This window comes from Astyanax mexicanus, unplaced genomic scaffold, assembly GCF_023375975.1.
Source record: "Astyanax mexicanus isolate ESR-SI-001 unplaced genomic scaffold, AstMex3_surface scaffold_35, whole genome shotgun sequence".
Taxonomy (NCBI): Eukaryota; Metazoa; Chordata; class Actinopteri; order Characiformes; family Acestrorhamphidae; genus Astyanax; species Astyanax mexicanus.
In genome coordinates this window covers 532,643-544,738 of record NW_026040045.1, presented here as the reverse complement: position 1 = coordinate 544,738, position 12,096 = coordinate 532,643, and the positions used below count along the sequence as shown (strand labels likewise).

Sequence of the window (12,096 nt, the reverse complement as noted above, 5' to 3'; positions counted from 1 at the left end):
TCAGGCAAAACATTAAACATAGAAAATACAGAATACAGAACCCCCAGTGAAAAACTCCCTCAGAGCTGCAGGAGGAGGAAGAAACCTTGGGAGGACCAAGACTCACATTAAAGGGGGGACCATCCTACCACTGGTCAAATGGCTTTTAAATTAATTTTAAAAAGTCATAGGTTTTATATATTCAGGTGTATAGCAGCTCCACTAATGGTTTATAGAGTAAGATGGATGATGAGCAGCTGATCTGTGGTGGTGGATGGAGAAGAGCTGACTTCAGTAACTTCCAGTCTGGCCAGACAGAGGACATGAGAGCCTGAGGGTCCAACATCCCGCGGTATCGGGTCAGACAGGTGGGCAGTCAGTAACTCGGAGGAAGGCAGAGAGATGGAATTAGTTTTGACTGGATTTATGTAAAACAGAGAATATAAAACATTATCAGAGTGTGGCAAATGACTCCGGCAGAACTGAATAAAACAGCCTAACTAAAGGCAGAGAGCCAGAAGGTAACATAGACATGGAGGCTCCCTGAAACACTGGCATCCACCCACTCCACCGTCCACAAACCTGAGTGACCGTGTGCAGTGGGAGAACAACAGCACCAGCATCTCAGTTTACCCACAATTCTCTCTGTCCATGAACCCCTGAATCTGCAGCCTTATCTAAAGGGAAAAACATTAATTACCAAAAGCTAAACTAAACAAGTAAGTTTTCAGTCTAGACTTAAAGATTGAGACTGTGTCTGAGTCCCGAACATATTCGGGGAGATTATTCCAGAGTTGAGGTGCTTTATAAGAGAAAGCTCTTCCTCCTGCAGAGCTCCTCTGAATTTTAGGAACTACTAATAAACCAGCACCCTGAGATCTGAGTAATCGCGGTGGTTCATAACAGGAGATGAGGTCTTGTAAATACTCAGGAGCGAGTCCGTGTAGGGCTTTATACGTTAACAGGAGAATTTTATAGTCTATGCGGAATTTGACTGGAAGCCAGTGCAGTGCTGATAGTACTGGACTAATATGGTCAAATTTTCTCGTTTTAGTAAGGACCCTGGCTGCAGCATTTTGAACTAGCTGAAGTTTATTTAAGTTACTGCCGGAACATCCAGACAGTAGCGCATTACAATAATCTAGCCTTGAGGTAATAAAGGCATGTACTAATTTTTCTGCGTCATGCAGTGATAGGGCATTTCTTAGCTTGGCGATGTTACGGAGGTGTAGAAAAGCTGTTCTAGTAACATTAGATATGTGTTTATTGAAGGCTAGATCTGAATCTATGATAACTCCAAGGTTTTTAGCTGCTGAACCAGGGGTGGCTGAGAAGTCAGCCAGATTTAGCATTAAGTCTGATAATTTATTTCTAGCAGCTTTGGGGCCTAATAGGAGAACTTCTGTTTTATCACTATTTAATAGGAGGAAGTTGTGCGACATCCATGATTTTACATCTTCTACACAATCCTCGATTTTCTTTAATCTCACTCTGTCATCAGGTTTGGCTGATATGAAGAGCTGCGTGTCATCCGCATAACAGTGAAAATTTACATGTTTTCTAATAACTTTGCCCAGTGGGAGCATATATAATGTAAATAATAACGGTCCTAATATAGAGCCTTGTGGAATTCCATATCTTACCTTGGTATAACTGGAAGACATATCATTTATCCTCACAAACTGATAGCGATCGGTTAAGTACGATTTAAACCATGCTAAGACAGTTCCGGTTACACCGACCATGTTCTCTAGTCTTTCTAAAAGGATAGTATGATCTATTGTATCAAAGGCTGCGCTCAGATCCAGAAGTACCAGTAGGGAAACACAGCCTTGGTCGGCGGCTATAAGTAGATCGTTTGTTATTCTAACTAAAGCTGTCTCAGTGCTATGATAAGGCCTAAATCCAGATTGAAATTTTTCATAGATCTGGTTTCTTTGCAGGTAAGAGCAAAGTTGTTGGGCTACAGCTTTTTCTAAAATCTTAGAAATAAACGGTAAGTTTGAAATAGGTCTATAGTTAGACAGTACACTAGGATCAAGATTTGGTTTCTTGATCAGAGGTTTAATTACAGCTGTTTTAAAGGCTTTGGGTACATGGCCCAGGGCGAGCGATGAGTTTACTATCATTAACAGAGGTTTAATTATATCTGGCAGTACCTGTTTTAATAATTTTGTGGGAACAGCATCAAGTGTGCAGGTTGTGCTGTTTGAAGAGGAGATAATTTTCTCTAGTTCTAGCTGTGGAAGTGGGTTAAAGACTTCCAACCTAACTTCAGTAACAGGGTTTTGTTCTAGATCAGCCAGACCAGATGACAGAGAGGATGTAATATTTATCTGTTTAATTTTATCCCGAATGTTTTCAATTTTACTATTGAAGAAGTCCATAAAATCGTTGCTGGTGTGAATGGCTGGAATCTGAGGTTCAGTACCTGCCTGGTTTTTAGTTAATTTGGAAATAACACTAAAGAGAACTCTAGGATTATTTTTATTTATCTCGATCTGTGAGGCCAGATATGCTGAGCGGGCTTTATTTAGTTCTTTTCTATATTTAACAAGACTGTCTTTCCACGCAGAGTGAAACACTTCCAGTTTAGTTGATCGATATTTACGCTCTAAATTTGGTACTAACTGCTTTAAGGTACGAGTTTGATCATTGTACCACGGTGCGAGCTTTTTCTGTCTCTCTATTTTGTGTTTAAGGGGTGCTACAACATCTAAGGTAGAGCGAAAGGTATTTTCTAAACCTTCAGTTAGTTTGTCTAGTTCTACTGGGTCTACAGGAGAATATATTAGAGTTGATAAGTCTGGAAGCTTATCTGTAAATTGTTGGGCTGTAAAAGGCGTAATTGAACGTTTTACAGAGTAGCTAGGGGATGTACGTATATTATGACTAAGATGTAATTTAAATGAAATAAGGTAATGATCTGAAATTGCGGAGGTTTGAGAACGAATATTCGGGTTATCTATGCTCACACCCAGGGTCAAAACTAAATCCAGAGTATGATTACAGTAATGAGTAGGTCCTGTTATATTTTGAATAATACCAACTGAGTCTAAAATCGATGTGAATGCCTTTTTTAATGCATCATCCAATTTTTCGAAATGAATGTTGAAGTCTCCTACTATAATCACTTTATCATTACTTACTGCTAAATCTGTGACAAAATCACTAAATTCTTTTAAAAATTCTAAATAGGGCCCTGGTGGTCTGTAGATGTTAATTAAAGAAAATGCATTCTTTTTTGTAACTGGATTAATTATACTGGTGTAAAGAAGCTCAAAAGAAGTAAAATTTTCATAGTGTTTCTGATTGGTAACTAAGGTACTTTGGAAAAATATGCAGACCCCACCTCCTCTACCGGACAATCTCGGATTGTGTATATAATTATAGCCTGCAGGGGCGGCTTCATTTAATGCTACATATTCATTTGGCCTAATCCAGGTTTCTGTCAGACACAGAACATCGAATTTCTGATCAGTTATCATTTCATTCACCAGAACTGCTTTTGAATTTAGAGATCTAATATTAAGTAAACCAATCTTTAGGCTTGAAATGTTAGTACTACAGTCTGGATATGATTGTTTAATATAAGTTAAGTTATTTAGATTTACTGTTTTAGTTTTTTGATGTTTTTGTTTGACTCGGGGGACAGACACAGTCTGAATACATTGGTATCTAGGTAACGTCTCTTTGCAGCTCGCAGACGGTCGGTTAAGCCTCTCTGTCTGCGGCCTGGTCCCGGCTCTGGATTGTCAGCAGCTTCTAATACTACTCTGCCGACTAACTAAAAGACTATGAGCTATGCTGCATGAAAGTAAGGCAGCACCCTCCCGCGTGGGGTGGACACCATCCCTACCTAAAAGACCAGGCTTGCCCTCAAAGTGTAGCCAGTTATCTATAAAGCCCACATGATTTTCTGCACACCACTTGGACATCCAGCGGTTCAGCGAAGAAAGCCTGCTGTAAGCTTCATCACCACGCCTCATTGGGATGGGGCCAGAGCAGATTACCTCCTCGGACAGCGTCTGGGCCTGTTTAATCACCTCTTTAATATTAGCCTTGGTTACTTCAGACTGCCGCAGACGAATATCATTGGCCCCTACATGAATTACTACCCTCGAATATCTCTTATTCCCTAACCTGAGGTTGCCACTAATGTCCGGTGCTCTGGCTCCCGGTAAACAAGTAACTGTTGCCGCTGGTGCCCCTAAAGGAGTAGCTAATTTCACGTGCCGGACGATAGAGTCTCCTATCACCAGAGTACCTTTAACAGGCTCCTCAGTTGGTGCTTCACTGAGCGGGGCAAACCTGTTTGACACGTGAACTGGGGGAGCGTGGTGTTCAGGTGGGCTGGCTGTGGCCTTTGCGGTAGCATTAGCCTTAGCCTTTCGACTATGCCGCCGAGACGTTACCCATTCGCCCCGCTGTGAGGGCTCTAAGGCCGGAGTCGAGGGGGTACTAACTCTCCCTGAGACACCCGGGGCTGCTAACAGTGAATCCTGCTGTCTATCCCTTATTAAACCCCGGACGTGCAGCTCTAACTTATTCACCTTATCCACCAAGGAGCTAACTATCTCACACTTAGTACAAATACCACTATTGTTACCAGTATCGGTGGATAAGGGATCTAAGCTATACATGCCACACTCTAAACAGGTGTAAACCTGAGCAGAAGCCATGGAGAAAAAAAGCACTCACCTTGTTTCAGTTGAAATTAGAAACTTACACAAACAAACTGCAGCAGCAAACAGCTAATCCAGCAAACCTGAGGAAAAAGTCTATAAAAGTAGACTGAGAGTGGATTAATAGGTGTGTAGAGCAAAGAGGAAGCAGACTAAAAGTGGATTAGTAAGTGTGAAGAGAGTAAAAGAGAAGAAAACAGAGAAAAGTGTAGAAGCTGAAGATTAAAGCAAGCTTTCAGCAGCAGAGCAGCACAGCAGCAAACCAGCACAGCAGCAGACCAGAGTAGTAGAGAGCAGAGCAGGGAGCAGACTCCAATAGTCTGGTCATCATTTGGTGGAACATCCTGTTTGACTCTTGGCGCTCTTCCCTCTGTAGATGTTGCCGACGCTCCTCCATCTCTATTTGTGCTTTCATCCAGTTATCGAGCATGTCCTTCTCTTGCTGGTGACGCACCTGCTCCCCTTGCATGAATTCATCATGCTGTTTCTTTTGCATGTCCAAAAATGAGGCCATGAGATCACCCACATCTGTCTTCGTCTTCCTCTTCCTGTTCTTCCTCTGTTCTGAGGGTGTTCTTTGAAGTGTGCTACCATTAGAGGTCTCAGCTTGTCTGTCATCACAAGTGATTGACTGATCTGAAGATAGTGAGGTGGCTGTTAAAAGCAAAAAAAAAGGAAACACAAACGTAAACATTAGCCCACTGTAATAATAACAAATATAACCCTGCTGAAAAAAAAATCTGCTCAAAACCAGCTGGTCATTTAGGAAAAAAACATACCCTATACTAGCTAAGTTAATGAGCTAGCCCACCAGCATGGGGTATGTTTTGTCTGGATGACCAGCTGGTTTTGAGCAGGATTTTTTTCAGCAGGGAATATACAGGCAGAGGCTGAACATCAGACTAGCACTAAATGATTGCTTAACGTAAACAAAAGTACACCATACTGAAACAAAGCCCTGGAGCACCTAGCTAATATTGCTTATCACTAATTACTGGTTAAAAAATCCAACTCATAACTAGCATAATGTATGTTGCATTTGAATATGATTATGCTTGATCATGCTAGTCGACCGTTTGTTGTCAAGCTTGGTCAGGTTGATCATGTTTGTAGACCAGTTAAACAACAAAAACATAGCTCATTTAAAGCTACTGGACTAGTAAGCTAGCTAACTAGTTAACCATGTCAAAAGGTGTAGGGTTAGGGTCATAAACATAGAGCATACTTTGTGTGTTACATGCTCGTCTATATGACTGTATAGGGTAGAAACCCCACAGACATTTTTTCACGTTTTTCATATTATTTTGTAAGATATCACAGGCTAAACGTTACTCACTGCTCAGTGGGCTTGCCGGTCCAGTGTCCTCCGTAAAGCTGTCCGATGGGTCGGACGGTGTAGCAGACTCCAATATATTAGGCTGGCTAGTTGGTTTGTGCCCGATTATTTTATCCACAGCATCATACCATGGGAATTTGTCCTTTTCTTCTGATGAGCTGCCAGACTTACGGAGCGTATCCCGCGCCTTGAGATACTGACTGCGCAGTTTCTTCAGTTTATCACGACATTGTTCCACAGATCTTTGATATCCACGAGCTTAAAGATATTCACGAACTTTACCGAATATATCTGAGTTCTTATGCGTGGTTTCCAGCTGTTGCTGTATGCTCTCATCCGCCCAAATATCCAGCAAACACTGCACCTCTGCCGTAGACCATAAAGAGCCCTTTGCCGCCATGCTTGTTTACAGTAGCGTCGCGGTTCGGAGCGATCACACTAGCCAAACGAACCGTGCTTTGGGAGGTAACTGTGCCCGGGCACGGTTCGGATTGCCTAGTGTGAGTACACGCTCAGGCTTCAAAAAAATTAGAAAAAAAAAATCGTATCTCAGCGACCTTTGACCCTAGGGTCACCAAACTCGCATATGTTCATTGTACTTGGGTCTTCTTCCACACATTTCACTTTTTTGCAATTAAAAAGCTTTTTTAAGTGTAAAATCATCTGGTTAGGGCTTTTATCACCAAAGCGTGTCGGATCTACAAAGCGCTTTTTTGCATTTTTTGGCTAAGCTGTAAGTCTGACCGCTACCAAACTTGTTGGGGTGGGTCGGCACGCCAATGAATTAGTGGATTAACCCTTCGCTTTCTGTAAAAAAACAACTGGGCCCTATCTCCTTACAGTAAATACTTTTGGTCAAAAATTTTGTGTCATCTGGTGCGGCTTGCCGTCCCCAACACATAGGTATAGGTTTGGTGAAAATAGGACTTAAGGTTTAGCCAAAAATGACAAAAAAGCACTTTGGAGATCCGCCACGCTTTAGTGATCCTTAGTCCTAAACCAAAAAGAAAAATTTAAAAGGGGTGTATCTTCAGGTTTTACATTTAACTTACCACCATGGACCCTGCAAAAGAACCCTGCACTACTTATACATCGTGTATATTATATTGACTTATTATATTGATGTGTATGTTCAAGAAAGAGTCATTTCTTAACCATTAATAACATGTATTCAAGATTAACAAGTATGTAAACAATGTCAACAACAGACTTGCATGAAATTTACCGTAAAACATAGTAAAACAACAATAAGAACAATTCAACAACAACAACAACAAGAAAAATTGGGCAAAATGCAACAATGAATACTAAACAAATTTGAAGGATTCATACACCGCAGACTCTTCAATGTCTTCATCCGAACTGCTGAGCATGACAGTGGAACACTTGGCCTTAACCATCTTGACCCTCGGCGACACCTTCGCCTCTAGGAGCTTCATGTCCTTCTGGCTCACAAGGACTGGCCTGCCCAAGTAGGTGTGGCCAGCGGATGGATCTGCCCCTATCTCGCACATGGTGGCCTACATTATACAAAAAGATTATTACATTATACAAAAAGATTATTACATATTTACTACAATATAGATATATGTAACCAATGACTTACATCTGTTTGAGGGTTCTTCACTGGGCTTTGTAGGATGAATAATTCTCCTTCTCCTTGTTGTTGTTGTTCTTCTTCTTCTTGTTCTTCCTCCTGACGTTCCGGGCCACTATCATCCTCCGAAGAACTAGAAAGAGAAGATAACTTCCGCTTGGAAGCCGGCGGTCTGGATAGGGATTGGTGAGACCCCTAAGTTATACAAAAAAACATTATTAGAAAACCATGATAATGACATAATTGCTACGACATAGACATATGTAAACAATGACTTACATGTGTTTGCTGCTCTTCTTCCTCCTCACTTTCCTGGGAAGACTCTACAAAAAGGCACCTCCTTGAACCTCTTTTTTTTTTCTCCGGGCTGGAGGTGATAGACTTTTCGGGAGAACTCTCTTCCGCCTGGAGCTTCCGCACTTGGGCCGCCTCTGAGGCCTTGTTCAGGGTTGTGTAGAACCTGGAGGCCACGTCCTCAGAGTGGCACATAGCACGGTGGATGAGCTGCTTCTTCTTGGGGCTCTTGTGCTTGTTCTGAGAAAACACAAAACAAATTTACAAGTTAAAAGTTTAAAAGTTACAAATGTAATTTTATGAAATCTTGAAATGAAATGTTAAAAAAAAGATAATATATACTCACATAATGGACCATGGAGGTTCTGAAGTTCTTAAAGGTGAACTGACCTCCGAACCCCATCCTCTTCCATTCCATTTGGAAAAGTGGCAGCAGCCTGCTGCAAACCCCTCCGGAACGGTTAAAAAAAAATGTTCAGAATCCCCCCCTGCAAAGAAATCACGGAGAGACACCAGTTTCGTGAACCAGGAATACTCCTCATGGTTCATGGCCAACTGGGCATGTCCGTATGTACTCGCCGATTTGTGTTTGCTGACCTGTAAATAGAAAAAATAGAAAAACACATGTTGCAAATAATAAAAAATCAACATCCTTTTTAACCCTGATCACACAACACTCACTTCCACAACGACGTGGTCCCCCTCGACGTCTGCGTCCATTACCTCGGACACCTTCAAATTTTGCAGGACGCCTTTCCGATGTCCACTGACACTGACAAAGTAACCCACCAGCATTCCATACACCTGATCCAAAATCTCCCAGGACGGGTTGCTCTCCAAAGTTTCTGTGAGAAAATTTAATGAAATCATATTGTCTTTACAGGAAAAAAATAAAATAAAACAATTATTAAAGGAAATGTACTTACTGAGCTTCTTCGGCAGAACACGCCTAACACCTTTTCGGAAGCGTTTTGTGTCCTCCTTTGGCACGATGTGATCTAAACACAAAACACCCAGTATTACACACACACACACACACACACACATATATATATATTGAATAACTTCATTACTAACATTTCTTGTTACAAGATACTTACGGGATTGGCTCTTCCGGATTTTCTGGCGGTGTGTGATCACGGAGCTTGACAGGTCCTTGATGCGCGCATCCAGCTCCATAAACAGCTTCCGGAAGTCCAGACCGCTAAGCCTTGTTTCTTTTTGGGACATGTGTAGGATATACTTGAAGAACTTTTTTATGTTCAGTAGCTGGATCCGCATTGTGGTGGGTTTGAAGCCATCTTCGCGAAGGACATCCACCCACCTAAAACATGAGAAAACAGGAGAAAACACAATGACAATGCAGGTAAGTATAACAGGTAAGTATAACAATACACAAACATATGTATACACTTAATTCCTACTTGGCAATGCTGGAGGAATCCTTCAAAAAGCCAAAATTCCCTCTCAGGAGTTTGCCTTCCCCGGAGTAAATGAGAAACCTCCTGACATGGGATATAGCGGTCTTCACATTCTCAGACTTCTTGGATGAGGGGTTGCATCCCACAGTGAATTTGAGGAACTGCTGTAGGACTTTTTCTGTAAAACAACAATAACCCTAACTCAAAAAATATGTTACAATTAAGAAATACACTATTACTGTAGAAAACAAACAAAACAGTACTTACCATACTTAGGATTGTGTGCCTTACTAAAAGTGTCCTTCCGGGAAAACTTTTTGCAAGCTTTGAGGTGAGGGCTGGCAATAAACATAGCAGCATACTTCTGCAACTCGGCAGCTTTGGCAACGCATGATGTGTTCCGACACTCCCCTCCGCTACGCTTCAGCTGGTCGGTAAGCCTCTTGATCTCGTCCCGCATGATTGCCTTCTCCTTTATGCACAATGAGTTTGTGCATATAGAAGACGGCATGTTTGTGGCTGAGGATGACTGCGAAGTGCTGGGGTGTGGGTCCTCATCTTGTTCTTCCTCTCCTCGGGCGTCTGAACATTGAGTTTCAGGAATGGTGGATGGCTCTTCAGGCTCAATAGGGGTGGAGGTCAAGAGGGGAGCACCAATGTTGTGACTAATGGTGGAGATCTGGTCCAGAAAGCTGGCCATCGGAATTTTAGGGTTGCTGGCCCTCAGCTCTGCCAGCTTTTTTATGTACTCCTGTTTGGCCTTCTTAATCATCTCCTCCTGTTCATCAGTCTTGAAAAATGAAATTAAATGAAATGAATTAAAGTATTTTTTAATAGTTACAGTACATATGTAATATATTTTAAGCACATATAATGAAATCTATATATATATATATATATATATATATATATATATATATATATATATATATATATTTAATTAAAAAAAAAAAACAAAGTTACCGTTAGTTCGAAGTGTTTACTGGCCATATGTAGGTCAATCCTCTTCAAAGAGACATTGCAATCGGACACCTGGCATCGAAACTGGCCCTTCACCCTACACAAAACAATGATATTGCAGGTAAGTATAATCTTTAAGTAATACATTTTACTTCACTATTGCTATGTCATAGCAATGTAATAACAGTTATTACCGTCCACTAGACAGGCACAACTGACTCCTGGAAGACATTCTAAAACAACAAAAAAAAATTACAGTATTAGGATAAAATAGGCCCAACATGTCATGGGATCACCAAAACGTAATCAGGAAACATTACTAAATGACCTCACCCATTAGCTACTGTTAGTAAAAAGATCACCTACATGTAATTGGAGTCCCAAAGTGTAGGCCACAAAACGTTTCAGTACAGGCCAACTGGCCAAAAACACAATCAAAATACACTTTATCCATGCTAAAAACTACCAAAACTACCAAAAACAACTACAAAATACACTACAGAAGACTTAATTTAACACACTTACCTTCAAATCCACTGAAGAAAAGAAAGTTTTGCTTAAATTTTCCCTGTTTTCTCTGGAGCTTTCTCCTAACCAACCTCTCTCTCCAAACACCTACTCAGCAACAGCAATTTCCTGCTGGTTAACTGAAAACAGGATGTGGAATATTTTTGGTCAAACATTTTGTGTCATCTGGTGCGGCTTGCCGTCCCCAACACATAGGTATAGGTTTGGTGAAAATAGGACTTAAGGTTTAGCCAAAAATGACAAAAAAGCACTTTGGAGATCCGCCACGCTTTCATGATCCTTAGTCCTAAACCAAAAAAAAAATTAAAGGGGTGTATCTTCAGGTTATACATTTAACTTACCACCATGGACCCTGCAAAAGAACCCTGCACTACTTATACATTGTGTATATTATATTGACTTATTATATTGATGTGTATGTTCAAGAAAGAGACATTTCTTAACCATTAATAACATTTATTCAAGATTAACAAGTATGTAAACAATGTCCCAAAGTGTTGCCAGAGCCCTAGAAATGAAAAATCATGACACATTGGGACATGTTAGGTAATGGATCACCAAAGTGTGGAGGGAGTCCCAAAGTGTTGCCAGAGCCCTAGAAATGAAAAATCATGACACATTGGGACATGTAACGTGATAGAGCCCCAAAGTGTGGAGGGAGTCCCAAAGTGTTGCCAGAGCCCTAGAAATGAAAAATCATGACACATTGGGACATGTAAGGTACTGGATCACCAAAGTGTGGAGGGAGTCCCAAAGTGTTGCCAGAACCCTACAATGGCCAACCCATGACATGCCTGGCACTCTGTAAGTGAAAAAGACTCAAAGGCATACTTTGACCTAGGGGCCCCAGAAGCCCCGTTCATTTTTGGACTTACGTTTTCGGGTTATTTTTTCGTTATATTTTGAATGGGGAGCTATGAGGAGAATGACACTCAACTTTTCACGGGGTTCCAGAGGTCAAATTGCCTCCAGATTTTGGCTACCCCCCCATTCTAAGGGATGCTGATCACAACTATGTAGGTCCCATGTAGGTCACACCTACGGAACTACGTCAGACAGAGAGATGCTGAGAGTAAATTGCTGATTTCTCCACCAGGGGGCATCTTACGAAAAAAAACTAAACTCCACTGCCCAAGACGCATCCAACGCTACCCCACTGGTCTGCCTAGGTTGACCGGAAATGGGGGCTGCCATTGAAGCCCCATTCATTTTTGGACTTTGGTTTTGGAGAGGTCGGGGTATTTTTTCGTTATATTTTGAATGGGGAGCTATGAGGAGAATGACACTCGACTTTTG

General features: G+C 41.4%; 2 protein-coding genes across 2 annotated transcripts in view; one reads left to right on the top strand and one right to left on the bottom strand.

The window, feature by feature from the left end:
* Positions 1–12,096, top strand: part of LOC125790235 (uncharacterized) — an 80,191-nt gene that overhangs the window by 41,643 nt on the left and 26,452 nt on the right. The gene's annotated exons all lie outside the window — the stretch shown is intronic.
* Positions 8,041–10,084, bottom strand: LOC125790229 (uncharacterized). The gene is made up of 7 exons (XM_049473223.1): positions 9,580–10,084; positions 9,316–9,490; positions 8,992–9,215; positions 8,818–8,889; positions 8,573–8,736; positions 8,238–8,488; positions 8,041–8,131 (listed from the first exon to the last, which is right to left on the bottom strand). The coding sequence occupies exons 1-7, from the start codon at positions 10,082–10,084 to the stop codon at positions 8,041–8,043; spliced, it is 1,482 nt and encodes a 493-aa protein (XP_049329180.1).

What these genes read in the sequence shown, in the direction of transcription:
- LOC125790229 (XM_049473223.1), bottom strand. Translation starts at nt 10,084, where the DNA reads ATGATTAAGAAGGCCAAACAGGAGTACATAAAAAAGCTGGCAGAGCTG. An exon ending in GGGACCACGTCGTTGTGGAA is followed by an intron (nt 8,489 to 8,572) that starts GTGAGTGTTGTG and finishes TTCTATTTACAG; the next exon opens with GTCAGCAAACACAAATCGGC. An exon ending in GAACCTCCATGGTCCATTAT is followed by an intron (nt 8,132 to 8,237) that starts GTGAGTATATAT and finishes GTGTTTTCTCAG; the next exon opens with AACAAGCACAAGAGCCCCAA.